This window comes from Eulemur rufifrons, chromosome 23 (assembly GCF_041146395.1).
Source record: "Eulemur rufifrons isolate Redbay chromosome 23, OSU_ERuf_1, whole genome shotgun sequence".
In the NCBI taxonomy this organism is placed as follows: domain Eukaryota; kingdom Metazoa; phylum Chordata; class Mammalia; order Primates; family Lemuridae; genus Eulemur; species Eulemur rufifrons.
Window position 1 is genome coordinate 16,032,523 of NC_091005.1, and position 13,308 is coordinate 16,045,830.

The 13,308-nt window shown below is 49.6% G+C and overlaps 1 protein-coding gene across 2 annotated transcripts in view; it reads left to right on the plus strand.

Annotated features, from left to right (window-relative positions):
- ST3GAL2 (ST3 beta-galactoside alpha-2,3-sialyltransferase 2) overlaps positions 1 to 9,993 on the plus strand; it is a 46,640-nt gene extending 36,647 nt beyond the window's left edge. Inside the window, exons 4-9 of one of the 2 annotated variants that reach the window (XM_069497776.1) lie at positions 3,934 to 4,113; positions 5,661 to 5,706; positions 5,971 to 6,090; positions 7,051 to 7,938; positions 9,664 to 9,864; positions 9,953 to 9,993. In XM_069497776.1, coding sequence (XP_069353877.1) covers positions 3,934 to 4,113; positions 5,661 to 5,706; positions 5,971 to 6,090; positions 7,051 to 7,224 — 520 coding nt within the window. In that variant the 3' untranslated portion in view covers positions 7,225 to 7,938; positions 9,664 to 9,864; positions 9,953 to 9,993. Of the gene's footprint in view, positions 1 to 3,933; positions 4,114 to 5,660; positions 5,707 to 5,970; positions 6,091 to 7,050; positions 9,865 to 9,952 lie in introns of both variants that reach the window. The other variant, XM_069497775.1, reaches the window with a different exon arrangement.
- The last annotated feature ends 3,315 nt before the right edge of the window (positions 9,994 to 13,308 follow it).

The following is a 13,308-nucleotide window of genomic DNA, read 5'->3' on the forward strand; positions in this document are numbered from 1 at the left end:
GACACTTCGGTGGTACCCGGGCAGACCAGGTGGAAGAAAGACATTTGCAGATGCTCCCTCACAGGGGCCAGGCTAGGAGATGTGGTGTTTTGGAGTGGGCCCCAGAATTCGCTTTCTGGAAGGGGTGACCCAGGTGGTGATTGGCGGTCTGCCGGTGTAGGGAGCCAGATGGCAGTGGAGGGGACTCTGCTTGCAGGCATTTTTTGGTTTGGAACCAGTGGGGAGGCTTCCCGTCTTGGAAACAAGACCAATGCAAGACCCCCTGGGAGAGCTGAGCTGAGTTACAGTGACACAATGTCCTGACTCACCAGTTCGCTCCTCCCCCCAGCTGCCTCCTCTTCCTCCTGAATGTACCCTGAGCCCTGCCGACTGCCCAGATGGAGTTGAGCTGTTCCTGCCTCAGCTGGCCAGCAGATACATCCACAGCTTGTAGAACAGTGCCTGGGAGATAGTAAGCACCCCATAAATAGATGAATGAAAGAAAGGGACTAGGCAGCCAGACACCAAGCCCTAAATAGGAGAGCACGTCCCCTCTGCCTGTGCCCCTGCCCCCAAGAGCTTCTTTGGCTGCTGGAGGCAGCCAGGAGCAGATTGATTTCTAGAATGCTTCGCTCCCGAGTCCCAGAGATCCATCCTCTCTGTCTTGCTCTGCCTCTTTCCAGGGCTCGGCTTCTCTAGAATGAATCAGAGCCTCAAAACAAAATCTTGTCCCCGTTAGAGTACCATGTTCTTTCCCTTTCCCTTGGAGGCAATGAAACTTTGCTGGGACCTCTCGCTCCCTTCACTGCTGGACGTTTCGAAGCTGGTGCCTGGCCAGCGGCGGGGGGCAGTGAAGGGGGCAGGCCCTGCAGCAAGAGGCGGCGTGATCCTGGCTGGCAGGTCCGAGGCGGGACTTCATGAAAGCTGGGGCTGTCAGTTCAGTGGAGGAGGCAGATGGTGGGTCTTTGGAAGCCAACCTGGGGCAGCTGCAGCCCTTTGATCTTCAGGACCAGGTTGGCCTCTCCACCTGGTGAGATGAAATTTCTTAGGTCCTCACAGGAGTACCCCTTGACCCCAGCTCCTGCCCAGCCTGGGTCCCAGCTAACCCAAGTGTCACCAACCTAGTTTTTCCACCTCCTGCTTACCTCTTGCCATCACCCAGGCAGCAGAGAGACATTTCCCTACCAGCTCTGAGGCCATGCCCTGATAAGCCTTCCTCTCCAGCCTGCTTGTTCTTCACACACCCGGGGCGACTGGCAGGAGGCACATTCAGACTGTGGCTACCACAGGATGCCAACGTCTGAAACTGTTCAGAGTTATTCATGGGTGGAAAAAAATGCTTCTTGGTTCCTCTAGAAGACGGTACCTCTGAACCCTAAGGACCAGGAGACCAGAGGGGCACCCAGACAGGAGGCGGAGGGGCACTTCATCAAAAGACTTGGATTTGGGGAGGGAGGCAGGTGCTAGACCCTGTTACGGGGACAGAGCACACTGGAGTCTGTAGAGAAGAATCTAGGTGTCTTCTTGCACCAGACTAGAACTAAAGTAGTTAAGAACAAAGACTCAGTCTCTAGGCTTTAGGGCCTCTCACTCCAGAGCATCCTCTAGGCCCTCAAGGGAAGGGAAAAATAGAGGTAGGAGACATGGTGATGTGACTGGCAGGGAGTGTCCTGGACAGCACAGCCTGTGGCCCTCCCAGTCCCCTCGCTGAGTGATGGGAATGCGGCAGCCAGTGTGGGAGCCCCTGCAGCACAGGGAGTCCTCACCCAGCCAGCCAGATGGTCCAGCCACTGCAAGGACAGGGAACGTTGGTGCTGGTTGTACAGAAGCGGCACAAAAAGCTGGGAGAGACGCTGAAGACTTGTCACCCTCACCCCACCTTGGTGGTCTGTGTGAGACAGGAATGCCCTCATAAACAGTCTTAGCAGAAAAGACAGGACCGACAGGTTTGCGTTTAACAGCCGGCTCATCTTGTACGTAAGATGCTTACCAAAAAGGGGAGCTTTGATTTTTACTTATGCTGTGTTTTGCATGAATCGAAAGGAAGTGGAAGCCTTCTTGGCTTGCTACACAGGGAGATGGGAAGCCTGTGGTCACTGTCTGGAAACCAGGAGAGATGGCACATTGCATGTCACCTGAAAGACAGCCAGGGCGGACACCCTCAGAATGCAGGGCATTCCTCTGGGCCTTGGAGTGGAAGGGCAGACAGGGACTGGGAGTACAGGCACAGGCTGCGGGTAGCAGGATAGAAGCTTCCGTCCAGCCCAGGGGCCAAGGGAATGCTTAACCTTCCTATCGTACTTTCGCTGTCGTCAAGGAGAGAGGGCAGAACAGCCAGGTAAGGTGGAAGCTGTGGAAGACTGTTATGTTCTTTCTGTAAAAAAAATTATAAGCTGGGCATGGTGGCTCACACCTGTAATCCTAGCAACTTGGAAGGCTGAGGTGGAAGGATCTCTTGAGCTCAGGAGTTCAAGACCAGCCTGGGCAATATAGTAAGACCTCATCTCAAAAAATAAATAAGTAAATATTTTAAAATTATAAAAGTAGGCTGGGCGCAGTGGTACACACCTGTAGTCCTAGCTACTCAGGAGGCTGAGGTGGGAGGATCGCTTGAGCCCAAGAGTATGACATTTGAATCCAGTCCATCCTGGGCAACATGGCGAGACCCTGTCTCTTAGAACAAAATTATAAAAGTAATGTACACTTTTGAGTGAGTTATTAAAAAAACCCAAATAGGCTGGGCACGGTGCCTCATGCCTGTAATCCTAGCGTTCTGGGAGGCCAAAGTGGGAGGATCACTTGAGGCCAGGAGTTTAAGACCAGCCTGAGCAAGAGGGAGACCCTGTCTCTAGAAAAAAATAGAAAAATTAACCAGATGTGGTGGCACACACCTGTGGTCCCAGCTGCTGGGGAGGCTGAGGCAGGAGGATCGCCTGAGCCCAGGAGTCGGAGGTTACAGTGAGCTATGATGATGCCACTGCACTCTATAGCCGTGATGAGAGAAAAAAACCTTGTCTCAAAAACAAAAACAAAACACAAACAGAAATGTATACAATAAAAAAAGTTAACCCTCTCATCCCATTTCCTTAGAGTAACCAATTGTTAACAATTTTAATATTCTAGATTTTTTCTATTGATATACAAAAGTATGTTTTTGTTTCTTCCTTTTTTCCTGTTTCTGTGCTGTAATTTCCTCCTGCTGCACAGGGTAAGTATAAAAGATACATATTAAAAGAAATGGAACAATTAACACTTTTTTTTTTCATAGACTAGCTATTTTTTTTTTTACCAGCACGTGTAAATCTACTTCATTCATTCTGGTGGCCACATGGTATTCCATTATATGAATGTGCCAAAGTATATTAAAGAGTTCTTCTCTTTTTTTTTTTTTTTTTGAGACCGTCTCCCTCTGTTGCCCCAGCCAGAGCATAGTGGCACAATCTAGCTCACAGCAACCTCAAACTCCTGGGCTCAGGCAATCCTCCTGCCTCAGCCTCCCGAGTAGCTGGGACTAAAGGCACTCACCAACCCACCCAGCCTCTATTGTTTAATGGATACTTTTACATTTAGTTTTTTAACTTTTATTTTAGAGACAGGATCTCACTCTGTCACCCAGGCTGGAGTGCAGTGTGCATTTATAGCTCACTCAAACTCCTGGCCTCAAGTGATCCTCCCACCTTGGCCTCCCAAAGTGCTGGGTTTATGGGCATGAGCCACTGTGCCTGGCCTTGGTTCTACTTTTTACTGTTATAAATACTACTACATTGAATATCCTTGTATACATGTCTTTGCACACCTGTGCAATTTATTTTTATAGGATTTCTAGAAGTGGAATTGCTGGGTCAAAGTCTACGCCCATTTAAATTTTTGATGGATAGCACCAAATTGTCCTCTAAAAATCTTGTACCAGTTTCCATGGCAGTTGATTCTCATGTCACTCTCTCTTCCCTGCAGGATGAATCAGGCGCCAACTGTGGGCTTTGAGCAGGATGTTGGCAGCCGAACCACCCACCATTTCATGTACCCTGAGAGTGCCAAGAACCTGCCCGCCAACGTCAGCTTTGTGCTGGTGCCCTTCAAGGCCCTGGACTTGCTGTGGATCGCCAGCGCCCTGTCCACGGGGCAGATCCGATTGTGAGCCTCTTTGTGCTGGGAGGGAATGTGGGTGACAGGATCACTTTGGGGGGAGGCTTCTGGGAACCGGATTTTAGAATTCCTTTAGTTGAACATTTTGGCCAAGAGGGGCTGGTGAGGAGGGAGGGCTTCAAATGGTGAGTTGGCTGAGGGTGCAGCTTGTTCCACGTCACTTGCTGCACGGTGCCATCCAGCATCCTGATGGTGGAAAAGTGAGGAAAGGACCATCTGGTTTGGGTCTCATTTCTGGGCTGTGGCTCCTGACCAGGGAGCTCTGCCTTCTGAGAACTTTCTTTGGGGGCAGTGGTCCCATCACAGCCCGGAACTATGGGAAATCCAGTTCACCAAGTATTTTTCTTTAATAGCTTTATCAAGATGTAATTCACATACCATATAACTCTCCCACTTAAGGTGTACAATCCATTGACTTTAAGTATATTTCATAGAGTTGTGTAACCATGACCACCATGGATTCTAGAACATTTTCATGCTCTAAAGATCTTTAAAGTTCTACAGATGCCCCGTACCCCTCAGCCATCACTGCGCTCCACCCGCCCCCAGCCCTGGGCAACCGCCAATCTGCCCTTTGTCTCATTGAGTATTTTTGTTATGTAGTAAAATATACAGAATTTATCATTTTGACCATTTTAAAGTATACAGCTCAGTAACATTAAGTATATTCACATTGTTGTACGACTGTCAGCACTATGTCCAGGACTTTTTATCACCCCAGATGGAAACTCTGTACACGTTAAACACTAACTCCCCATTCTTCCCTCCCCCCAACCCCTGGTAAGCTTATTCTACTTTCTGTCTCTGCAATTTGACTATTTCAGGTACCTCATATAAGTGGGGTCATTTCATATTTGTCCTTTTGTATCTGGCTTATTTCACTTAACATGATGTCCTCGGGGTTCGTTCATGTTGTAGCTTGTGTCAGAATTTTCCTGAGTTTTGTTTAAGGCTGAATAATATTCCATTGTATGGCTATACCACAATTGGCTTATCCTTTTATACACCTGTGGACATTTAATTTAGGTTGTTTCTACCTTTTGGCTATTGTCACCGTGTATTTTTTAAACACAAAAGTAGAAGTTACCATTTGCTGACTGTAGGATGTTCATTATCTTGTGTTTGGGAGAGCTGAGCTGTAGAGCTGAAGTATGATAGCTCCCAGAGAAGGGTGCCGGTTACAGGAGCCGTGGCTGACAGTGAGTGGAGCGGATGCCAAGCCTGGGGGCAGTGGCGAGGACAGGCAAGAACCCAGGCAAGGATTTAGATGATCAGCCAACTCACGTGGAGAGCTCACGGCAGATAGGTGGGGAAAAAAGGTTGCAGCTGGGAGGCCCCAGCGCTTGTCTAAAACATCCCTATTTCATCCTGAATGATGTGGGGAGCTATTGAAGGCTTCTGAGCAAGGGCCTGCTGTGGGAGAACAGCCTGGAAACAGATCGGTCTGGAAGCTGTGAGGCCAGAGGTGGGGGGAGGAGAGGCACTTGTGGGTCCCACAGGGCCATCTGAGATGTTACCTTTCTGTCTGCTTACAGCACCTATGCTCCAGTGAAGTCTTTCCTTCGAGTGGACAAAGAAAAGGTAAGCTCCCCACATCAGTGGGAACAGTGCTTGCCTGACCCGTGTGCCTGGTCCTATGGCCCAGGTGTGCCCCAGTTCCTTCCCAGAACCTTCAGAGTCCACATCTGCTGGGATGCCTGAGCCCAGCAGTGGCCACAGGAACCAGGGAACTCAGATGCACAGTCCACTGGCAGGCACGGAGGAACTGGCAGGAGCTGCTCAGAGGCTGGCCTGAATCTCTGGGCTGCCAATCCCTCATGTACCTGTTACCTCTTCCCCTCCTAGGTTCAGATCTACAACCCAGCCTTCTTCAAGTACATCCACGACAGGTGGACAGAGCATCACGGGCGGTACCCTTCCACAGGGATGCTGGTGCTCTTCTTTGCCCTGCATGTGTGTGACGAGGTGGGTAGGCCCCATCCTGGAGTGGGGCGAGTAGCGGGACCCCTGAGACAGGGAATGCGGCCCTTCTCCGGTCTTAGCAGCGCCTCCAGAGGAATGTGTTTTTGTAGGCAGAAACCATGTGGCTTTGATTTCCCCCATCTCTGGGCTGTAAAGTATAGATCTGCATTTCCCAAACGATTTTATCAAATCTGAAATCACTTCATTAAAAAGCTAAATTACTGGCCAGGCATGGTGACTCAGGCCTGTAATCCTAGCAATCTGGGAAGCCATGGCAGGAGGATTGCTGGAGCTCAGAAGTTCAGGGCTGCAGTGAGCTGTGATGACACCACTGCATGCTACTCACAGTGAGATTCTGTCTCAAAAAAAAAGTTACTGAAAAAGGAAATAGAGTATTACTTTCATAAATGATATTACTTGTCAGAAAGAAAAAGTAAGTATAACCGTAAATAGACCGGGGAGAGTGGTTACATTTCAGCTGGATGGCTGTCCCCCACAGCTCCGGGCCCCAGGCTTACTGTGTGTTAAAAATGGAGGCTGGTCATTTGCAGAAGCCCATTTCACTAGCGGCCAGGGCCAGTGTGCCACAAAGGGCAGTGCTCACACCCAGCACGCCCACTTTTGCCAGTAAGTTCCTCACTGTCCAGTACTGGGTACTCGACCAGCTTTCAGATAAAATACTCCATTTCAAAAGAAAAAAGAAGTCAGCAAGGGCTAGAAAGGAAGGAGAACGGGAAAGGGGACGGTGGTCTTCCCTGTGAGTATGTCCTTGTGCCAGGCCCGGGTGTCCCCTGTGTCTCCCCACTGCCTCCCGCACTCCTGGAGTTGATGAGCCGGTCAGCCTCACAGGCAGTCGTCCTGTCGCTGTGGTCCCTTCTCCTCCCCGCCATGACCCGAGGCCCTCCCGCGCCCTGTCCCCCACGATCCCTGTAGCGGGCTGACCCTGCGCCGCCCTTCCCGCAGGTGAACGTGTATGGGTTCGGGGCCGACAGCCGGGGCAACTGGCACCACTACTGGGAGAATAACCGGTATGCGGGCGAGTTCCGGAAGACGGGCGTGCACGACGCGGACTTCGAGGCCCACATCATCGACATGCTGGCTAAGGCCAGCAAGATCGAGGTCTACCGAGGCAACTGAGCCTGGCTTCGCCACGACCCTCCCGGCCCAGGCGGTAGGCTCTGGCGCGCGTGCCCGCCCGGGACTCCAGACCAGCCCAAGGGCGGTGGCCTCGGCGTGCACGCTGCGCCCCGCCCCGCCCTGGCTGTCATCAGGTGATCAAGAGCAACTCCAGAGCACGATCTGGACCAATCATGCTGCAATCCAGCGAGCATCTGGTGTCCCCCACCAATCACGAGACTCTGGGGGGGCTTCCGGGCCTGGCGACCAATCAGCGCTGCAGTCGGGCAAAGCTCGTTTTTCTCAGCCAATCATGCGACTCAAGGAGAACTTCCGGCGCTGGGCCGTCTCCTCCAATCAATGGCCTCGAGGGGCGGGCCGGCGGCCGCGGAATCCTCACTCCCTTGTGCTTTTGGATAGGATTTTATTTCACGCTTATTTTGGAGCAGAGGATGCTCTGGGCTTCGACGAAGTACTTCTCTGTCTCAACAGCGGGGAGTGTCCCCGTTGCTGGCTGGCCTGACTCCGCTGTGGCGCTGCGGAGGAACCCGGGAAGGCGCGGGGCGGGTGTCCCTCGGGGCCTCGGCGGGGCTCGCTGGGGGTCGAAGGGTGGCCTGAGGGGTTTCCATGGGGCGCGCCTTCTCCCCAGGAAGAAAGCTAGTGGCCTCGGCAATCTCTCAGGCCTCCGAGAGCATTGTAGACTCCACATTTCCCTTGTCCGTCAGGCCCAGATGGGTGAGTGCAAACCCACCAAAGAAACGCAGTCGCGGTGACGCCCGCGGGCCCCTCCCCCTCCCCGCCTCGGCCACCCTATGGAATGGCCTCTGACCAGGGCATTTCGTGTCTCACGGGAAAACTAGGGAATTGAATTCCCCCCTTGCTAGGGTGGAATTTGCCTAGGGCCCAACCCCTGATCATAGGTGTAAGAAACAGGGCAGGGGACAAGGAAGCTCTGTCACATCCAATGTAAGGTGCTTCTCACTCATGTGTGCCCTCGGTCCCTTCTGTTCACTCACAACCTTTTTAGTGTCTCTCCTTAGGCCCTGGGCCTCCTCACCAGCCTACTTGTTGCTCTGGAAAAAAAAAAAAAAAAAATCAGAACTTGCCCTGGGATCGGGGCCCTGCTGCTGCTCGCGCGCTGTTTCTCTCTCTCTCACAGGCACCCACGTCTTTGGCTGGCTTTAGGGAGGGAGAGCAACACTATGGAAAGAAGGCTGGAGGTGGGGAGCCCAGCTGCTCGCTGCATGCCCCTTCCTCCACTCATCACCCCAAAGAGTGATGCTTGCTTAGGGGTGACTTTGCCTTGGGCTCCTAATTTAGTTAATGTGAAGCTACCAGGTATGGCTGACCAACAACGATTCTTTTAAAATTCTGAGCTGGCCGTGCAAGTAGCCAGGAGCCTCGCGGGGAGGAGTAGACTTGCCCGCTGCATGCCTCCTGCCACGCGCCCCCCTGCTCACTTCCTGCCTCCTCCCTCCGACCCACCTTCTGTTTCCCGCTCGGGAAGGGCTGGGAAGCTGACCACCAGGGGTTCCAGCTAGAAGCTGCTGGCACTACTGAACCCAGCTTAGGTCCCCAGAGGGAGCTGATGGTCGTCTCACCCTTCGAGGTTGGGGAAGTTCAGGAGGGGGAAAGGGCTTCTGTGAAGCTCCCAAACCACTAAAAGGATCCCCTTCCCCCCAGTAATGACACATGCCCCTCCCCCCGCCCCCCTTCTCAGTTGACACCACCAAGCAGCCTCCTGGCCATGGGTATGGTTCCTGCAGCTGGCTGGGGGAACAGTGACCAGCAGGGGAGTTTGTTAGGGGAGGGTTGGGATGGGCAGTGGGCATCCAGAAGAATTAATATATTGAGCGCTTAGTTTGAGTCTGTTCCTTCCCAATTCCAAACGCAGGAGGAGTGAAGAATGGGGTGGACGGGGGATTTAGTAGACTGCCTCTCAGGGCTCCCCGCTCCCTCCTAGAGGGTCAAGGCACCAGCCGTTCTTGCCAGTCTCATTTCAGTGCTTCCTGAAGAGGCTGTTGTGAGTGTTTTGAAGATGAAAAACAATGCAATTATGCCAAACAGTATTGAGCAGAATAATTTATTTTTTTGTTTCTTTTTTTGTTTAAACCATTAATCCCCATTATGGAAGAGGTAGGTCCCAGCATCCAGCCCAGATCTCCTTTTCTGCAATAGTTAAAAGTTTTTTATTTCCTTCCCTTTCTCTCTTTCTGAATTAAAAAGAACAACAAAACTATATAGTCTTTGGTTTGTTCTGAAATGTGCATGATCATGGGGAGAAGGCAGATCTGAGGATGGGGACCTGTGAACAATACTGCCTGAGGATGTTGGGGGTGGGGGAATGTCGGAGGCAAGACGATTCCTAGACACCGTCTTTTGAAGTGTCTGAAGTCCACAAGACACATCTGAGGGACTGTGAGGATTTTGGTTATAAATAAATTGATTTTCCCTCTTCAGTTTCCTCCAAAAAAGGAATACATTGGAAAGAATTCCTGGCACCAACTTCCTGCAGAGGCTGTCCTGTAACCACTCTGGCCTCTGACCTTTAAGCCTTCTGCCAAGAAGTTCATGTTTCTTTGATGCCAAACAAGTCCTATGGCTGTGCCTCAAGTCTAGCAGGGATGTGTGATCCTCCTCTGGGAGAGGTGCCATATTTGAGTGAGCAATATAGGATTTATGGGCTGGGGTAGGATGGGTGGATGCCAGGGGGAGGGAAGGAAGCAATTGACTATCTTACCCATCACAGGAACAGCCGCAGGCGAGGAACTACCTTCTGTGACATGTTGGCAAGGTAAGAAAGCATCATTCCTTGCTAGGCAAGGTAAAGGTAAAATCCTAAACCTGTATCTTAAAAAGTCAAATTACTGGTCAGGGGTGATGGCTCATGCCAGTGCCTAAGTTGTGACTTTTTTGGAAGGGTAGTGAGGAACACTGATTCCTGACTCACTCAGAAAAGAATAATTTGATTATTTGTTTATTCATTTTATTTTTATTTATTTCTTTTTTTTAATTTATTTTTTTTTAATTGCCCAGTGATGCTCACAGAGCTTGGTTGTGAACTGTGGACAAAAGCTGCTGTTTCCATCTATTCATTTTATTTTAAAAAAATTTTAGTAGAGACAAGGGTCTCACTTTTGGGCAGGCTGGTCTCGAACTCCTGGCCTCAAGTAATTTCTCCTGCCTTGACCTCCCAAAGTCCTGGGATTACTGGTGTGAGCCACTCTGCCTGGCCAAGTTTTTTAAATTTCAGTAATTACCTTTTTCATTTATAACCTTATGTGTGCCCAGTGGCATGCTGGTAAATTGTCTCTGATAAACACCACCCCTTGATTTATAGCATCTGCTGATTTCTGTGGTGTAAATACTCCTGGCGTGCCCAATTTCAAGCTAGCAATGATTTAACCACCAGCTCTTATGAGTTGGTACACCACTGCTTTTTGCCTAAATTTACTTCATAATTTCTTGCTTTTAAAAAGTAAAATGTATTTGCTTTTTCTTTTTGAACATCCAAATACACATAAAAGTCTTTTATCAGGCATTCCATAAAATTGATTTTATCTAGGGTGAATTTGTTTTGATGTTGGCAGTGTTAGCATTAAATTTGGAATTTTCATTTTCAGGTTCATTTTATTTTATTTTATTTTATTTTTATTTATTTTTTTTGAGACAGAGTCTCACTCTGTTGCCCAGGCTAGAGTGAGTGCCGTGGCGTCAGCCTAGCTCACAGCAACCTCAAACTCCTGAGCTCAAGCGATCCTCCTGTCTCAGCCTCCCGAGTAGCTGGGACTACAGGCATGCACCACCATGCCCGGCTAATTTTTTCTGTATATATTTTTAGCTGTCCATATAATTTCTTTCTATTTTTAGTAGAGATGGGGTCGCGCTCTTGCTCAGGCTGGTCTCGAACTCCTGAGCTCAAACGATCTGCCCACCTCGGCCTCCCAGAGTGCTAGGATTACAGGCGTGAGCCACCGCGCCCGGCCTAGGTTCATTTTAAAGGTGTTTGTTTTTGGGTTTTTTTTTCCCCCTTGCTGATTTTTCTCTCCCCACAATGCACCGATATAGTTGGCTGGCTCATAGCAGTTGGGTCCATCCAGCTTTCCATCCCCTAGGGCTGTTCATTAAATGGAACCAGGTCTTGCTGACCTTTTGGGGCTCCTACCCAGCAGAGATTTGGGGTCATCACAGAACCAGGTGGGCAGTCAACCAGGGGATAGTGTCCCTTACCTGTTGCACGGTGGGCTCCAAGTTCTCCTGGGCCTGTGCCTTAACACGTCGCCTCCAGCCACGATGCAGGAGGCTCACTCCAAGCAGGGACCCTGGCTGTGCTTCTGGCCTTGCATCCAGGGCTTAGGGTCCCCTCAACTCTACTGGATCTAAATCCGATCACTGGTCCAGTCCACTGGAGCCCAGCAAGCTTTCAGCTTCAGCCCTGCTCACCACCTGGTGTTTGTGCTCCATTGCTAGTCCATGAAACTATTTACCTCGTTTCTGAGTCAGATGGTGTGTTTTCTGTTTTCCATTTTCTGTCTCACTGGTGTTTGGGTCCAAGTGGTGTCAATGCCTGAGCCCTTAACTATGGCTCTGACTCTCTGACCTCCTGTTTCTTCCCTCCTTCCCACCCCCAGCCTGGCTCCCTTCACAGCACCTTGCTTGTCCCTTGCATCTCACTGTAACCCCTTCCCCTCACCCCAGCCATGGCTCCTGTGCCCCTCCCACACACACCCCTGCACGGTCTGTCCTGCACCACCTTTACCACGGGGACACTCAGTCTTGCCCCTGACTCTTAACTCTCGCATGCCCGCTGGTCTTCCCCGTTCACTTGGTGGCCGTGACTCTTGCTGCCCAGGCGCCCACAGCTCTGCCAAGTGTTCACCCTCTGTGAGACCAGAATTGCTCACAGCCGAACGAGCAGGGCAAAATGACACTCTTTTTAAGACCTGTAAGAACTTAGAAAATTTACTGCCCCAGGAATCACAGGAAACATGGGTAAGTGTTTTTATAGTACTGGAATGAGGAAAGCTCTTCTAGCCCTGACGTGAAATCCGTATTTATTAAAATCTAATAATTAAACCAAAAATCAAAATTTTGGGTAGCATTAAAAAAAAATGAGTTTGTAAAGAAAACTAGAAAAGCCACCCCCCTCAAGACAAAGTCTAATTTCCCTAATGTACAAAGGTTACTAAAAATAAGTAAGGCCTAACAATCTAATAACAAAATGGTGAGACAAGAATGGGCAGGTTCCCAACAAAGAAAATACAAATAGCCAGTAAAAGGAACATTTGCCAAGCCTCACTTAAAAAAAAAAAAAAAAGCAATGGCATCATCTGTTTTTGCTACTCAGGCTGGCAAAATTTTAAAAATTGATAATACAGAGTATTGGCAAGCAGGTAATAGATATTTTTGTATCACAATAACGTAAACTGATAAAGTTTTTGGCAGGCTTAATTGGCAATGTATTAAAATTTTAAATGTCCCCACTCTTTGACCCAACAATTCTACTTCCAGGACTATTTCTCACCAGTGCTTAAAGGTAAGAACAAGGATGTTCAGTGTGGCACTGTGGGCAGTAGCCACAGGCTAGAAATCTCCAGGCCAGCCACCAGCAGAACCGGGAAATAAACATGGATGTGTCAACATGTCCAGGACACGGTGATCAGTGAAAAGCAGGCTGCACAATAGCGTGAATAGAACATTCACATTTTTGTAGAAGAAAACCTGGTTTATGGCCAGTAGAACACAATATGATGGAATGTTCACCAAGCTGCCAGCAATGGTGACCCCAGAGAGGTGGGGGGAGAGGGCATTCTCATTTTATTATAGATACACACACGTTTTTTAAAATGAGTATATTATTAGTCTAGTAAGCAGAAAAACAAAAATCATGATTAGTTTAAAATGTCTTAGCATAATTACTTTAAAATGTCTTAGCATAATGAGTGGTGCATATAGTTACAATTTTCTATCCTCATTCATACAATGTATGAATTAAAGTGACCCATAAAGTCCACTGTTATGGATGAACAGCATAGTTTTCACTTGGTCATAACTTCCTTTCCAAACTGCTGCTTGGCTCTAGGCACAGCGTGACACCCCATGGGT